This window comes from Salmo trutta, chromosome 29 (genome assembly GCF_901001165.1).
Source record: "Salmo trutta chromosome 29, fSalTru1.1, whole genome shotgun sequence".
Taxonomy (NCBI): Eukaryota; Metazoa; Chordata; class Actinopteri; order Salmoniformes; family Salmonidae; genus Salmo; species Salmo trutta.
In genome coordinates, this window is record NC_042985.1 from 36422201 (window position 1) to 36440466 (window position 18266).

General features: G+C 44.0%; 1 protein-coding gene across 1 annotated transcript; it reads right to left on the reverse strand.

The window, feature by feature from the left end:
- Positions 1-246: 246 nt before the first annotated feature.
- Positions 247-17417, reverse strand: LOC115167529 (muscarinic acetylcholine receptor M4). The gene is made up of 2 exons (XM_029722019.1): positions 17070-17417; positions 247-3835 (listed from the first exon to the last, which is right to left on the reverse strand). The coding sequence occupies exons 1-2, from the start codon at positions 17122-17124 to the stop codon at positions 2229-2231; spliced, it is 1662 nt and encodes a 553-aa protein (XP_029577879.1). The 5' UTR covers positions 17125-17417; the 3' UTR covers positions 247-2228.
- Positions 17418-18266: the final 849 nt, after the last annotated feature.

Consider the following 18266-nt stretch of genomic DNA (forward strand, 5'->3'; position numbering starts at 1 on the left):
GAGGTTCCTGCTGGATCTGGCACTCCCATGGGCATTCAGCACAGCCATTAGCTCATACTGTGTCCCTGTTCGGTCAGCGGCCCCAGCTCTCCTCCCATTGTCTCAAACAGATATCACTAACTGTCAACGTTAACTTTATATTCCATAGTATGACTGGTAATACTCGTAGTGTGCAAAATATATTCCATTAATACTGTATATTAAATCAGAAAGTATACTGTACATGTAAAATCATTTCAAAAACTATTCCAATGGTACACAATCTTTATTAAGCATTAGAAAAAGATACAATCCTCTGTACACTGTCTCTGGATAGTTGTTTTAAGGGAGGGCCATACTACAGGAAACTGCGGTCATGTTTTACACTCTCCCGTACACCCCTTTTTTGGGTCGCACCCAGTCTGTCATGCCAATGTTATATTCATTCATTAAAGGAGGATTATTCATTAAGCTTTACCACCACAGTAATCACTCCATGCTCATTTCAAAATCAGTTTTATATGGATGCACATCCGTAGCTGGTCATTTTACATTACGAGGTCATGCCCAGACAATATGCGTTATTTTCCCACTACTCCCTACTTTGATGCATTTAGTTCTTTGACAGAAGGTCCTTCTTTGAAAATGCGTCGAACCAGTTAGATAAATCTAGTAATATTACCCACCTATTGATTGGTGTGACCTCATGAATATGGATATAGGCTGGGGAGGTACAAGGTGGACTTTACACATTGTAATCCAACATGGAGAATAGTGACAAAGTTACAAATATAAGGGACTTAGTCACCAATGGAATTCTAAACAAAAACAATTCTGTTTTCCCAGAATTCCTGACTTTACATCAATTTAGAAATACACTCTCTTTATATCTCTTGCATATACATACAGTTATATATATATATATTTTTTTTTTATATTCAATTTGTAAAATTAGGTGTAAACCACAAACAATACAAGAGAGGTACAAACATTCAGATATGAAATGCATGAGAGAAACTGCACTTTTTAGAGCATACAATGGCCTTCTATTTACACATTCTTAATTAGGCAGGAGATAACATAGAAAATATGTTTAATACTCTCGAGATAAGTATCCCATATAAACAAGTGTTTGTTTTTTGTACCGGTAGTTCCATTCGCAGTGAAGGCTAAATAAATACAAAAAAAACACTTTCATAATTGTGAAGCTGGCAAGGAATTAAAGCTTTACCGTTGCCTGTGGGTGTTTCTCCTTATAACATAACAACAAGATACATTAATTATTTGGAGCCAAACACTGGTTGTTAATTTATGCCATGGCCTTGTACTGCCATCAACTGTTTGTCACTTTTGAAGATCACTTTTGAGCAAAACAGATACATCAATATTTTGGTCAGTGGGAGGTGAATGGAAATGCATACTGTACTTTTGGGGGTAACAACATATTTCAAGTCACCAGCAGTATTTTGCAGTACTTGGACGTGCGTGCAACTAGCCTTGAGGGTAGACAGTCTGCGACAACAAAGAATCCATATCGTCTTTTGCTCTCCATGTTATGACCACATATCACATTACGATAATGATTCACTGATGTGAGGGAGTGCCTCCATTTCCGTGAAGAGTTAACTCTCTCAGTAATAAGGAGGAGGGAGAGGAGGAAATGGATAGTTGAATTAGACAGCTCATGCTTGCTTCATTTTATACTGTTGTATAAAGGAAGATTTCCAAGCTCCTTTTTAATGTGCCTTTTGACGTACACCCAGACATTATGTAACGCTGCCTTCAGTGTCTCTGGTTAGGTGGTGGTATCTTGGAGAGGGATGACTCAGGTGTTGGCCTGGCCTTAGTCTACTGACGTTCAGCTGGGCTTTTTGAAGATTTTTACCACATTTCAGTGGATACGAATTAGTCCTTGTTGGTCTTCACATTAAGGGTCCAAGAGGCAACGAAGATAACTTAGACATGTTTAGACTCCAGAACTTTGGCTGATCTCAGACTCTTCATTTGCCCCATCCTCACATTGGCCATCATATTCACACTGTATCATTTGGACATAGCTATGATGTTACTATCTTCTGTGGCCAAGACATCTCAGAGGAGCATTGAGTGTGACATAATTTCATAAGCATGACTGAGGAGGAGGTTCCCTGTGGAGGCTCCTTCCTCCCCTCCTACTGTACCACTCAGCCCTCCAGATGTCTCAGTAATATTACCCCTCACCAGCCCTACTACTGTATGTATGCTCCAGCTCATCTTGTTCCAATATTCTTATACTGGCACATAAGGAGGTTCTTGAAGGTCTTCTTGAAGGTGGCATTGCAGAGGGCGTAGCAGGCTGGGTTGATGGTGCTGTTGACGTAGCATAGCCAGTAGCCGATGGCCCACACAGTGTCCGGGACACAGGAGTGGCAGAAGGTGCTGATGAGCACCATGACATTGTACGGGGTCCATGTGAGGATGAAGGCAAGCAGGATGGCGAAGATGGTTTTGGTCACCTTCTTTTCCCTGGCTGCCATCTGGCGCTTCCTCTTCACCTGGCTGCGGGCAATACTGGCAAACTTGCGCGCCACCTTCCGGGGACGGTTGACTGGGATAGAGCGGCCCTCGCTCCCCTGGATGGGTGGCTGAATCTCGATGGCGGTAATGCACTCGTCACCAGCCTGCTTGGTTACAATCTTGATCTTGGACCATTTAGAGGCAGGGTTGAGTTTGACAGGTGCAGGTGCAGGTGCAGGTGCAGGTGCAGGTGCAGGTGCAGGTGCAGTTGCAGGTGCAGGTGCAGGTGCAGGTTCAGGTGCAGGAGCAGGAGCAGGAGCAGGAGCAGGAGCTGGTGCAGGAGCAACGCCAAAACCCCCCCCGACAGTGGCTTCACTGTTGGTCCTCTCCTTGGCGTTTTTTGGGGCAATGCTGGCTGTGCTGGAGTCATTGGAACTCTCTTTCTCTTCTCGATTGACACTAGTGTCAGCCTTGGTGGAAACAACAGACTCTTCAATCTTGCCATTCTTCACAGCTTCACCAGTGTTGCAGGACTCCAGATTGGGCTTGGGGGACTGGTTGTTGTTATTCTGTCTGTTAAGGATGTGGCTCTTGAGTGGGTTAGGTATCTTGAGGCCCTTCTTCTTTTTCTCAGCATCAGGCTTCTGCTTGGACACCCGGCTGCGGCTGGCCAGAGAGATGTGGATGTAGAGCACCATCATGATGACCACAGGCAGGTAGAAGGCAGCGATGGCTGTGCCGAAAGTGACGGCAGGGTTGGAGAGAAATTGGATGTAGCACTCTCCTGGTGGAACCGTGCGCTCTCCAACAATAAACTGCCAAAACAGGATAGCAGGGGCCCAAAGAATGAAGGAGAGAATCCAGGCACCTGCAATCATTAGCCCAGCCATTTTGGTGGTCCTTCTGGCTGGATAACTCAGGGGCTTGGTGACACAGAAGTAGCGGTCAAAGCTAATAATAAGAAGGTTCATGACAGAAGCATTGCTCACCACGTAATCCAGGGCCAGCCACAAGTCACACGCAACAGGTCCCAGGGGCCAATAGCCCACAATGATGTAGACAGTGTAGAGGTTCATGGAGAACGCACCAATGATAAGGTCTGCACACGCCAGGCTAAACAGGAAGTAGTTGTTGACAGTCTGGAGGTGCCGATTGACTTTAATGGAGAGCATCACCAGGATGTTGCCTGTGACAGTGACAAAACTAAGGGAGCCTGTAACCAGGGCGATGAAGACCATCTCCACGGCTTTATAGGGGCTTCCCACCACCTCCTCCCCCGCCACACAGGTCTCATTGGTGCCAGAATCATTACAGCTGAGGTTGGCTGAGAAGACATCACTGGAAATGTTGCTCAAGGAGCCTGAAAAGGAAGCACAATGATAACAATATGTAATTTCTGGATGCTTAGCACAAACCTCCCAACATATCCACTGTTATGTAACATATTGCCCTCGGCGAAATGCTCTTCGCCAAGACATTTCATTCTTGAAACGTGATCCACAGTATGAAAGTCTGAAGACGTTATAAAGCGCATAATACTATATGTTTTTACTTCCAAGTGAAGAATAGCCTGGTTGGGTTTTCATCCTTGGTTATGTGTTCTGGTTTTATGAGCATGTGCATATGCAAATGAGTATTTGCATTCCAAATTAGATATTGTAGTAAATGTTTAAGCCATTGACGACTTGAGCTAGTGGATATGCATGCCAGAGTTATTTTACAGATCCTTCAGTTTACCTAGCTCCTATGAAAACATTTGTCGACAAAAGGTTTATGACATGAACATGGGCCTGGACAGCATTCCTGGTGAATGGCCTTGGGTGAGGAGGGTTGGGTTCGTATTGCATTGCTCTTCAGTGATGTATTCTCCAGCATGCTCTGGGCAGCTGTCTGTTCATTCAATAAGACATCACAGAGAACTAAATTAAGCACAGCGCTAAACATCAACGTCTCTTTCTGGTCATTTAGATCGACCCAAAGGTTAATTATTAAACCTCTCTAAAACAGTTGAGATTCTAAGTACTTAAAGGTATTTCCCCCTTGCATACTAATGAAAAACAACGGATGGAAATACACAAGCCAAGCCTGCGACGTAACATTGATGTGTAAGAAAATGCGACTCTGAGCTCAAATTATGCATAATTAGCCTACCATTAGCATTGAATAGTAATCCATTTCATTTCTATCACGGATAGCTATCTGTGCCAGCAATGGATCCCCCACATTAAATATGGAGGGACTGTGAATATAAAAGGCATTTCCCTAAGTTTCGTAATCATCGGCACAGCACCCCGATACTCAGCAGAAATGCTCAGTTGTCAGCCAACTGTAAAGCTTTGTAATGCAAAACAGAAAAGTTACAGGGGTAAGTCCTGACACAAGACACTTCTGCTGTACAGTACTAGCTCGAGGAGGACATACTGTTGAAAGTATAGCTGAGTCAGTCTCTGCTCTGTCCAGGGATAGCCTCTGCTAAAGCACTATAGTTAAATGTTCTGTTTGTGGTGTTGTAGTTTGGAAACCCAACTGTGTAAAACCTGATCAAATAATTCAAAAAACAACAACGGTAGAAATGCAAGGCAGGGCATAGAACGACAAACCAACCGCATTCAATAAGGAGATCAAATTATACAAAACACTAGCTAACAACTATAATAATCCATATTACAACTATGTGTTACTGCAACGTGTGTATGTCAGTGTGTCTTTAGTAGAGCTTGATGGTGTGATTGTATGATTCCATTGAAAGGCTGCCCTCTAATGGTAAAGCAGCGTTTTGCTAGGGGATACAGGAGATCTTATCAATAATGATCAAAGATATGGCCCTGTCTTTCAGTCAGAATATAGGATGTGACATGCTGCTTTTAATGCTCTCTGTCTTCTGTTGTTGTATACTGCTCTGACCTCCAGAAGGTGGAACAGAGAATGAGAGGGTTCGGTCCACAACTGAGAGGCAGGAATCAAATGAAACCACCTATGGTCATATCGTAGGTTTGTTCTTTTTCACTGTTCAGCCAACTTTGAAGTTAAAAATAACTCAGAGGAGATCAAACCAGTCCAAAATCCATATTACGCACTTGTGGGGCGGTGACTGAATAAACCATTCTTTTTGATTCCAGCCAGACAGAGATGCCTGCTGCTAACTTTAAAATTGCTCTTAGTTTCAGTATCTTGCAGTGTGCGGGAGTAGTGAACGTCATGTACGGTAGTTCAACTAGTAATTTAACTTCAATATGAAGTAGCTTGGTAGTGTTCCAGTAGTTAATTACTTTTTTGCCATGTAGCGGTGTCGCTAACTACTGGAACTACACACTACGTTTTTGCTAAATTAAAAGAAAATAGGGTTGAAGAAGGCAAGAATTTCCTTTATTTTTCGGCATCAGACCTGCGTAGTTCTCGCTTGAAACATAGTTTTGTGTTTACATTACACATTCTGTTAACATCTGACTCCAGAGTGATCTGTTCTTGCAATTTGTATTTTAGATATGATGATTTTTCACCAAGTGGTTTGGATGTAGTGAACTACTACAACAGTGGCGTGCAGAATAGCATTTGAGAACGTACAACTCGTCGGTCCTTGTCACCGATTGGCTATTGCACCAGACGACCACACCGGGTTCCACTCCTGTCAGCTAAAAACAAGAAGAAGCGGCTCCAGTGGGGACGTGATCATCAACACTGGACAAATGAGGAGTGGAAAAACATTCCCTTCCCCGACGAGTCCCGGTTCCTGTGGAGTCATGCTGATGAGTCAGGATTTGGTGTAAACAGCATGAGTCCATGGCCCCATCCTGCCTAGTGTCAGTAGTACAGGCTGGTGGTGTAATGGTGTGTGGAAGGTTTTCCTGGCACACGTTAGGTCCCTTAATATCAATAGAGCGATGTTAGAACGCCACACCTTGTAGAATCCATGCCCTGAAGAATTCAGGCTGTTCTGGAGGCAAAGGGTGGTACGACCCGGAACTAGATGGGTGTATCTAATAAACTATTTTAGAGTGGCTTCCCCAACGCTGGTATCTTGGCTGAACACATTTGTGTGAGATTTGTGTTTTTACCTGCCTTCAAGCTCTGGAAATGTGAACGTCTTGACAACATGGTACCAAAAGTCTGTCCGTGAGGGATTCCTCATATAAAGGAATGTGTTTAGTTAACTGATCTGAATGATGTAGAAATGTACCTCTGATAAGTGGGGAGCTAAAAGACTCTACATCCCTCACAGCCACCCAGCTTAAGGAGAACAGTGACTTGGCTTTTTTCAGATGTGAATAACTGAGCCCACGTTGAGCCCACTGATCGAGGTTCTACTGTTCGGGTGTAAAACTATGTAACAATTTCCATAATTAAACAGACAACTTTTATGTCTTTCAGTCCCTGCCAAGGAATTATGCAATTAGAAAGAAATAGTTAAATATACAGTAGATAGGTGATTTTCTTACAGTGTAAAATCTCAGAATTACTGTTCCTGGCTCTAGCAATGTCTTTCCATTTTGGCATGACTGTGATATCCTTATGTCTAGCAAGAGAAAACAGATGTACTCCACTTGAAAGCCCTTAATGCCAAAATTGCTAAAACACAGCCGCCACGGGCCAGATACTGTGATTAGGCATTTTGGTCTTTGATGCTGCAGGTAAAATACTATATTTTATCAAATACAGCTACATATACATGACAGGTCATTTATCTCAGTGATTTTATATCAGTTTCTAATAAGTTTGATCCAGTTCCTGTTCGACCAATATCAAGAAGATTTCTACTTTAAAGACAACGGCTCACTATATACAGTTGAAGTCGGAAGTTTACATACACCTTAGCCAAATACATTTAAACTCAGTTTTTCACAATTCCTGACATTTAATCCTAGTAAAAATTCCCTGTCTTAGGTCAGTTAGGATCACCACTTTATTTTAAGAATGTGATATGGAAATTACTCCTACCAAACTGTCACGTCCTGACCAGTAAAAGGGGTCATTTGTCATTGTAGTATGGTCAGGGCGTGGCAGGGGGTGTTGTTTTTGTGTGTTTTGGGGTTGGTTTGTTTAGAGGGGATTGGTTCTAGTTTTCATTTTCTATGTTCATTTTCTATGTGTGGCCGAGTATGGTTTCCAATCAGAGGCAGGTGTCTTTCGTTGTCTCTGATTGGAAGCCATACTTAGGCAGCTCTTTTTTCCTTTGGGTTTGTGGGTGGTTGTTTTCTGTATAGCCTGTGTGCCTTACGGAACTGTTTTGTCGTTTGTTTATTTTGTTTGAGTGTTCTCTCTAAATAAAGAAAGAAGATGAGCACTATACCCGCTGCGCCTTCGTCTGTCCCTTACGACGCTTATGACAGAACCACCCACCGAAAGAAGACTAAGCAGTGGGGTAAGGAGCAGGAGAAGTATTTGGAGTCGTGGACGTGGGAGGAGATTTTAGACGGGAAAGGACCCTGGAGGCAGGCTGGGGAGTATCGTCGACCGAAGGAGGAACTGGAGGCAGCGAAGGCAGAGCGGCGCTACTATGAGGCGCTGTATAAGCCAAGAGGCAAGTGCGAGAGGCAGCCCCCAAAAAATGTTTGGGGGGGCACACGGGGAGTTGGGCAGAGTCAGGGTGGAGTCCTGAGCCAACTCCCCGTGCTTACCGTGGGGAGCGGGTGACGAGGAGAGCACCGAGCTATGCGGAAATGCGCACGGTATCGCCCATACGCACGCACAGTCCAGTGCGGTCAATACGGGCTCCGCAGCGTTGCCGGGCGAGAGTTGGCCGGCAGCCAGGAAGAAGTGCGCCGGGGCAGCGCATCTGGCCGCCAGTGCATCACCTCGGTCCAGCTTACCCTGCGCCTGCTCTACGCACGGCAGCCCTCACTCTCCAGCACAGCCCAGTTCGCCCTGTGCCAGCGCTCCGCCCATGCCGGGCTACAGTGACCATTCAGCCAGGACGGGGTGTGCCAGCCCTGAGCTCCAGACTGCCGGTGCACCTCCACGGCCCAGTGTGCCCCGTGCCTGCTCTGCGCACCCAGTCTCCTGTAAGTCTCCCCAGTCCGGGGAGTCTGGTCCCAGCTCCATGCAGGAGGCCTCCAGTGACGCTCCTCAGCCCGGAGCCTCCAGCGACGCTCCTCAGCCCGGAGCGTCCAGCGATGCTCCTCAGCCCGGAGCCTGCAGCGACGCTCCCCAGTCAGGAGCCTGCAGCGACGCTCCTCAGCCCGGAGCCTCCAGCGACGCTCCTCAGCCCGGAGCCTCCAGCGACGCTCCTCAGCCCGGAGCCTCCAGCGACGCTCCTCAGTCAGGAGCCTGCAGCGACGCTCCTCAGCCCGGAGCCTCCAGCGACGCTCCTCAGCCCGGAGCCTCCAGTGACGCTCCCCAGTCAGGAGCCTCCAGCGACGCTCCTCAGCCCGGAGCCTCCAGCGACGCTCCTCAGCCCGGAGCCTCCAGTGACGCTCCCCAGTCAGGAGCCTCCAGCGACGCTCCTCAGCCCGGAGCCTCCAGCGACGCTCCTCAGCCAGGAGCCTCCAGCGACGCCCCTCAGCCCGGGGCCTCCGGTGGTGGTCTGCAGCCAAGAGCCTTCAGCGGTGGTCTGCAGCCAAGGGCCTTCAGCGGTGGTCTGCAGCCCAGAGTCTTCAGAACGGGAGCTACGCCCAGAGCCAGAGCCACCTCCGTAGTGGGAGGATTGGCGAAGGGGTAGAGTGTAGCACAGGAACCGTCGTTGACGGTGGCCACCCTCCCTTCCCTCCCTTTAGGTTTGGGGTTGTTTTTGTGGGGTTTTTTGTTTTGAGGTGCAGTTGGGGTCTGCGGGGGGGGGGGGGGGGGGGGCTGTCACGTCCTGACCAGTAAAAGGGGTCATTTGTCATTGTAGTATGGTCAGGGCGTGGCAGGGGTTGGTTTGTTTAGAGGGGATTGGTTCTAGTTTTCATTTTCTATGTGTGGCTGAGTATGGTTTCCAATCAGAGGCAGGTGTCTTTCGTTGTCTCTGATTGGAAGCCATACTTAGGCAGCTCTTTTTTCCTTTGGGTTTGTGGGTGGTTGTTTTCTGTATAGCCTGTGTGCCTTACGGAACTGTTTTGTCATTTGTTTATTTTGTTTGAGTGTTCTCTCTAAATAAAGAAAGAAGATGAGCACTATACCCGCTGCGCCTTGGTCTGTCCCTTACGACGCTTATGGCACAAACTTTACAGTTGGCACTATGCATTTGGGCAGGTAGCGTTCTCCGCCAAACCCAGATTCGTCCGTTGGACTGCCAGATAGTGAAGCGTGATTCATAACTCCAGAGAACGCGTTTCCACTGCTCCAGAGTCCAATGGCGGCAAGCGTTACGCCACTCCAGCCGACGCTTGACATTGCGCATGGTGATCTTAGGCTTGTGTGCGGCTGCTCGGCCATGGAAACCCATTTCATGAAGCTCCCAACGACCAGTTATTGCGCTGATGTTGCTTCCAGACGCAGTTTGGAACTCGGTAGTGAGTGTTGCTTTTTACATGCTACACTCTTCAGCACACCGCAGTCCCATTCTGTGAGTTTGTGTGGCCTACCACTTTGCGGCTGAACCGTTGTTGCTCCTAGACATTTCCACTTCACAATAACAGCACTTAACAGTTGACTGGGGCACCTCTAGCAGGGCAGAGATTTGACAAACTGACTTGTTGGAAAGGTGGCATCCTATGATGGTGCCACGATGAATGTCACTGAGCTCTTCAGTACGGGCCATTCTACTGCCAATGTTTTTCTATGGAGATTGCATGTCTGTGTGCTGGATTTTATACACCTGTCAGCAATGAGTGTGGCTGAAATTGCCGAATCCACTCATTTGAACGTGTGTCCACATACTTTTGGCAATGTAATACTTTTAGAGGTAAGTATTTCCCAAGAGAAAGCTATAGGCCTATACTGTAGTTACCCAGACTGTTACGGTTCCAGAACCACGGATAGTTACTTCTCTACATAACTTGCCAAAGATGAACAGCAGGATGCCACAAACAGCAGATGCTGCTGACAAATACGTTCATTCATTAATCAAGAGTTCAAACAGGGACTGTAGTAACTATTTAGAGAAATAGGATTACTCCATCTTCTGAGACGCTTTCATTTTCATGAAGGATTTGAGAGTAGAATATTAATCCTTGTATGCCGTATCGTCTCTTAAACTAATAAACATAACGTTGAACACAGAGACTAAACTGAGGCCTAAATAAAGACTAAACTAAGGGATTAGGGCAATCACATGCAGAAAAACAACCACGAAAATGTACTTTACTAATACACAGAATATGCACCGGACTGTTATGCATTTCAAGCATAGGTTAATCAAGCTATTCTTGGGTAAGCCTACTTAAGAATCAGTTGTAGCAAGAACACATTGTCATTGTCTACATCTACAGCAATTAAGGTAATGCTAGCAAACAGTATGTGCAGGAATCGTGCTCTCTTGCGTTGGTCTTCTGAACTATTGAGACTGCACAACCGGCCCGTGGGTGGTTTGAGTTAAAAAATGAAATAAGATATATATTTTGAGGCAAAATTATCTCAATCGACATTTAAATGACTAAAACCAAATCAAAACCCTGTAGAAATGATAATGGTCCGACATTTATAATCTCTTCACTCTGTCCAGCTTACTAACAGTCATCGAAACAAAAACTAGAGAGTCAAGGAGCATCGGAAATCCCAAAAGTGTTGGACAGGGGAATATTGTTTGCAAATTTTGATGGAGATTGATTATAATACATTTTAAGTGCGGATGCGGCCAGTGGGTCAAATGAGTTTGACACCCCTGCTGTAAGGTAAATCTTGATGGGAACAGACTCGGAGCTCTAAACATTAGGGAGGGTCTAATAATAATGCTAAATATAGGATGCATGGCTCAGTGAACATCCCCTTTGCATGCTGTAGGGATCCTCTTCTGTGCTGTAAGCTGCTTGATATGGTACATGCTCTACCTTTGATTCCCTTTATTCTCATTATCCAGGCTTTCATGCTGTGCCATGTAACTACCTGCAGAGAAACATCCATGCCACTGGCACAACTCTGCTGGGCCATCAGGAATGTACTGGCCTTGTTAAAGAGAATGTCAAACATAGTTACTGTATTCATTACCAAATAAACGTATATTTAAGAATTATGCGAAACTTCTGATGGTGTGGTTAAAGGATGATTTAGTGAAAGAGAGAGAAAGAGAAAGCGAGACAGATAAGGGGAAAGAGGAGGGTAAAGTCTGTATGTCATGTCCATATGTCATGGTGACATACATCATTGAAATTCAAATTAAAGACATGTACTGTAAATGTGATTATTAACTGTCTGATCAAACTAATTTATATGACAAGGTGGCTGTTTCCAGTCACTTGAACAAACTTTCAAATTCTTGACATGTTCTGGATTGACTGACCTTCATGTCTTAAAGTAATGATGGACTGTTGCCAAATAGGGCTATCTTCTGTCTACCACTTCTGTATACCTTGTCACAACACAACTGATTGGCTCAATCTCATTAAGGACAGAAATTCCACAAATTAACTTTTAATCAGGCACACCTATTAATTGAAATGCATTCCAGGTGACTACCTCATGAAGCTGGTTGAGAGAATGCCAAGAATGTTCAAAGCTGTCATCAAGGCAAAGGGTGGCTACGAAAACATATTTTGATTTGTTGAACACTTTTTTGGTTACTATATGTTTCCATACAGTACGTGTTATTTCATAGTTTTGATTTCTTCACTATTATTCTACAATTTAGAAAATAGTACAAATAAAGACAAACCCTTGAATGAGTAGGTGTGTCCGAACTTTTGACTAGTAGTGTACATGTTTTAGTTCTGTTATGGTCTTGACTGGCTGTTCTCCCTCCGACTTTAGTGTGGATTTTGTCTTTGTCACAGCCACTGTGTCAACTTGCAACAACAATGCGTTAATTAAATCTGATCTTAGTTATAACGTCAGTAGCTACTGTGGCTTTGACGAGAGAGGATGCTAGAAATAGAGGACGTGGCTACAAACAGGGGTGTTGGGCAACGCTGATAGGCAACTGCTGACATTACAATAAGAGCCATGCTTTCTTCAATTAAACCGTATGTAATTAAAGCTGCTGCTGGAGCACAGCAGCATTATGAATAACGAGGCCCTCCTATGAAACATGAACTTCGAGAGGGAGAGGAAGAGAGGGAGAGAGAGATGATCACATACCATAGAATAGTGTAGTTATTGCTAACCATTGTCTTGAAATAATCGGTATCATGGAGGGAACTATTGCTGAGCCATTAGTGCTTTTCCAGGTTGGTTCAGTTTTGGTTCGTTATTACAACATTAAATGCATTATGAAATAATGACATGACAATTATTTTAGAGCTTTTTAATGAAAATTCCAAAGCCAAGAATAGTGAACATTCAATTGCCAAAATGTTCCGTTGTCTCTGTCAGGTCCACATTGGCTAGACATCAATAGAAAATCCAATAATACAATATTATTTTTAATTATTTTAAAGTCATAATCTCATCTCTGCTCAGGCAGTAGCAGCCAGTCAGCCAGACAACCATCTAACGGTATCTCTGTGCTCCCCATACTGTACAGTCTTTGAGTCATCTTATTTAGCTAGGCTAGCTGTCTGGCTAGTAGCTGTTTAAGTATGCTGCAGAGCTGTCTTACGAAATCACTTGACTAGTTATTCAAAGAATGTTTAAACTTAAACTAGGTAAACAGGCAGGAGACTACAGTGGCTGCTGGTAATGTACCATAACGTTGGATACCAACCTGCAGATAAACCTCACAGAAGAAGAAGAAACAGGCGGGAGGCGGGGGTGACACCACTAGCTAGCTAGGACACCGGCAGACAGTGTCCTTCGCCCTTGCCTGCCGAACACTGCTTTCCCGCAGTTCTGTTAACATTACGGCGAGGGCAGGCGCTTGGCAGGCGGGGGCGAAGGACACTATGTAGTAGCTAGCTAGCTAGCTAACTAGGACTCCGGTACACAGGTGAGAGGTGGGGGCAACACCGGTAGCTAGCTAGGACACCGGTAGACAGTGTCCTTCGCCCCCACCTGCCGATCACTGCATTCCCGGTGAGGTTGTCGGTGTCTGTGTCTCTTTGTTTATTACATCCCTTGCTCACAGCGTTGATAGAGGGGTGCATTGGTGGCTGGTATATCTGTTATCCAACGCATCAACAGATTACACATACATTTTAAGATGAAACATCGCATATTTATTATACTACAATGATGGCATAGCTTTAACGAAAAACTCATAATACTTCCCTTTTGACCCACATTCTAATTGCATAGACAATCATGACCCACATGCAGGAACCAATGGGATGCTCTGGGGGAGGGGTTACAGTTCAATGGAGGCTACACCCACTTGGCACAAACTGGTTGAATCAACGTTGTTTCAACGTAATTTGTCAACGTATTGTGACATGGAAAATACATTGGATTTGAAGAAAGTAATCAACAAACTCTTGTTTTGAGGGTGAATTTTCAACCACAGGATTATATCATCATGGTAACCACATTTCAGCATAGACAAACCTTACATAAAATATGATGAATATCTACCTTTAAAACAATGTCAGATCTTCAATGTTATTTCCACTATCACATTTTTTTATACAGTAATTAGCCTAAAGTTAAGGCTGTTTTAGAAACAAATGTAAAATTCAAACTTAAAATGGCTAACACATCCATGTCCACATTTACATTTTGAGATTTCTGTAACTATAAATGTCTTCTTATGTAATTATATTTAAAAAAGTGTGCATGCTCAAGATTGCATGCATAGGTCGTCGCGGGTATGTGGCAATCTTCACAATTGCTGTAATAATCTGTGCAGATTCTTGAACGGCATTGATCACTTGCACCATGGACTTTTAATGCAATCTCAACTGAAATCCGGGTCATTTGGTTCTGCTATTATATGAAGCACAGGGATAACACATTAAATCAACAAAATATCTGACATTGTATTCCCATTTGAACTTTGTTGTGCTTTTAAATGGTTGAAGGCATAGTGATAAACATTTGAAATTCAACTAACTTTTGGCAATATTTTTGAGCGGGTGAATATAGGTTGTAATCTCATTAATCAAGGGGTCTCAACCAAATATTACCCAACTGTCCATGTGGAAATGATGTGGTGTGCCCAGTGGGCAGTCTCATGAAATCTAAACCCTAGGAAAGATGATCCATCTCTCCCTGAGTCAGAGCTAACTAAATTCCTGGAGCTCGTGAATCTGAAGAGGGCATGAAATGTGTCTCCTAGGCATCGCTCTACACCCTGGCCTCTATGTTAACTCATCCAGCCCAGTCTGTGCCCGTTTGTGCCAGTGTGAAACATCTGTGCCCAACGTTGGCACACAGCAGTGCTGCAGCAGCGTCAGTCCTAAAACTAGGTTATGAAGCAGGCAGACAGAAAGGGAGTATTGGGGTTAATATGGGGGTTGGGCGTAGCATATGACCCCATTAAAGGAGGAAATGTATACTCTACATTATCGCTCTGACTATAGTGTACACCTATGGAGTTTTTTTTGTGCTGAGCTAATTTCACCCTAGTAAACATCCTAAATAGGTTCCACACGTCCTAAATGATTCAAATTCTGTAGGTGACTTTACTTTGACTCTTTCCTAGAGAACAGGCAGTCAATTCAAGAACTATACTAAAATTACAAACCAATAATCGAAAAGAAAAGGAATTTATTTTCAATGACTTCTCAGTAAACTGAAAAGTAGAAGCTATTTCTGAATTTTTGATTCAAATCACTTCCTGAATTGACAGCCTTCAATTCGAATTGAGCCCAACCCTGGTAGAAAAGGCGTAACCCTGGCCAGGGGGTGGGGCCAGCGGATGGCCAAAAGAGCATCACAGATCTCTCAGCCTCTCACGCTCAATTAGCAAAATGGCTCCCTATTTGATGCATCTGGGTTGAAGGACAATGGCTTGCCTGACCCCATCCACAATCTGTCCCATGCAGTTTAAATCAGACCAGCTGAAAGTGTCCACCACGCCAAATGCCGCCAAGCATCACAGCCATGGACCAAAACAGGGGCAGGATTAGAACCCAGCACACCAAAAAAAAAAAAAACACACTCCACTCCTAGATTGTCACTAGATTGAGTCATAAAGAGGACTACTGCTGTCCCAGCTGTGAGACATTTGATGAGCTCTGTGTGTCTGACTCTGCGCGCTGCTGCCACTGATGATTGTAGAGGGGACACAAATCCTGACAGTCGGGATGCTCATTTCCGAGGGGCTGCAGGGAGAGCTTTGCATCTCAATGAGGTTCAGGCATTTCCCTGCACCAAAAGCCGCCTTCAGCAAGTTTAAAACAGTTTAAAGCAGGTCTCTCCGGGATGCCCAGCAGCTGGGACAAAGAAGTGGGGGGGGAGTAAGATGAATTGTGAAATGGCTTTGTGTCAGTTGCAGGTGCAGTGAGTATAGGGGACTGGGTGTCTGCACTGTGATGCAAATGTCAATTGTATAATGTTGATATCAACTTTATCTTAGACTACAGATTAATGTAAATTGCATCTGTTAGATGTAAATTAACATCAGCACAGTTTTTGCATTGGGAGCTTTGGCTGAACTGGGGTTCCCTATACGATTAGCTATGATCTAGAAACCTCAGCACCCCCCAAAATGAAAAAAATAAAAAAATGCATTCATTCAACAACAGCAATGAGTCGGACATTTTAATGGGAGCAGAGAGAGAGCCCAAAATGGAGAAGCAAGTGTCACGCATTAATAATGTTTACATGAACTTCCTCAGAACCAGAAGCATACACCTCTCATAATTGGCCTAAACTCCAGCGGTCAAATATACACCCAATTAACTCACCAAATTATCTGAAGAGCACTGTGAAATAACAGTGTGGTGCCATCTTAACGCGCCCTTTTCCATAACGGGCACGTTCCATTCTTTCATTAGAACAACACTTTTAGCAATTGTGTCTGAGATTTCAAACTTCATAATCTACGACTACATAAACTGTTAGTTATACAAACACCACAAATGTAAGATGAAGATCACAAGTTAGTACACATTTGAATCTCTTTAGATAAGGATATATAGGCTACAGTTAATTTACTTCAAGTCGGACCATCTTTTAAAATTGTTTAGCCTAATATAGCCTACTGTAACATCACGTCGATAGGACCACAACATATTGAAAGGCATGTTTTTATTTATTTTTATTTGTGCACATGGCAAGGGTTTTTCTATAATAGCCTAACCCAAAGACTGCCTACTCAGATATCACAGCCGAACCATACGAATTGATCTAGCGCACCTAGTTACGCGATCTTTTCTCAGTCACTTTGATATGCTATCAAATGGTGGAAATCATAAGGGGTGACACAGTGGTATTTCTGAGAACAATTCATGTAGTTGATTCCGTTATTGTTAATACATCTGCAAATAGTCTATGCTTTGGGATTCTAAAATAACGTTCATGAGAACTCGGGGACAAGTTATTTGAATTGCCTTCATTTGCAAAAGTGGATTTTTCAGAATGCACACATTGTTTAAAACCTATAGACTATATTGTTTGCAGGGGAGTTCGATTTCCTCCGTCTAATAGCCCATCTTTCCCATTTGTTGTATTTCAAATGCGAAAAGTGCATTATAAATATGATAACTTACTGTTTAAGTTCCAGGGCGCAAGCCCACCAGCTCCAGTGCTGTTAGTGGGATTCATGTTGCATGTTTAGATGGTACTCAACCAGGCAAAAATCCCTCTCTCAATCTTACTGTAAGAAGTTTTTCCTGAAGGATAGAGATGACGATGTCCTAATTTTGTGCGATATCATAATAATTGGCACATATTGGATCACATCATGCATTTTCATGTCAGAATGTCTTTCGGCAGGTACAAGAGAGAGCCTTGATAAGGAGAGTACAATTCCAAGTGACTGGTGACCGAAACGCCCCGAGCTGAGGTGTGCAAGTCTCTCTCGAAAGAGGCAGTTCAGACTCCGGCAGATGTGCCCTCATCTGTGAGAGACTGATTTTTTTTCTCCAAGTTTGCATGCTCACAGACAACGAGAGAACGGACTGTTAATGATGTCATGCAAGTCTAACCAATCACCTGAAGGCCTAGTGTTATTCCTAATCGCTCAATCTTCGCTTTGCCGAACTGAAAACGGGTGTAGAGGGCTCCAGTTAAAATGTAATTTTCCTGAGAACAGATTTAGCTAAATTGTGTATTATGATCTAAAATGGTTGCTTATATTTGGTCATTTCTTCGAAGTGGCGTAAAAAAAAAAGTTGTGAATTAGTGGTCCAGTGCTGTGTTAGATGTTTGTTGCAGTCAATGGTAACTGTCTGATTAATTTGCTCTTTAGCCTAGTCTAGGTATTTCAGTGCTTTTGACAATGTAGCCTTGTAAGAAAAAGCTAATTCAATCTCTTGAAAAACGTTAGCTAATACGTGCAGTGACAGTTTCACGATATCAGGTACTTCAGATAACCAAGTAAGATAACGGGATGATGTCTGGAGTTCGACAAGACAAGTCGTTTTTGAACAGGCGCGCCGTCCAGTTTTCAGCACCATGGCCAGCTCCCTTGTAAATCGAGTTTACGCGCTTCAAGGAACACACCAAGAATATGCTACTGTGTTAAACTCATACATACAGTTAACTTCCAAAATAAAGGAAACACCAACATAAAGTGTCTTAATACGGCGTTGGGCCACCACGAGCCGCCAGAACAGCTTCAATGCGCCTTGGAATAGATTATACCTACATGTGTCTGGAACTGTATTGGAGGGATGCAACACCATTCTTCCACAATAAATTCGATATTTTTGTGTTTTGTTGATGGTGGTGGAAAACGCTGTCTC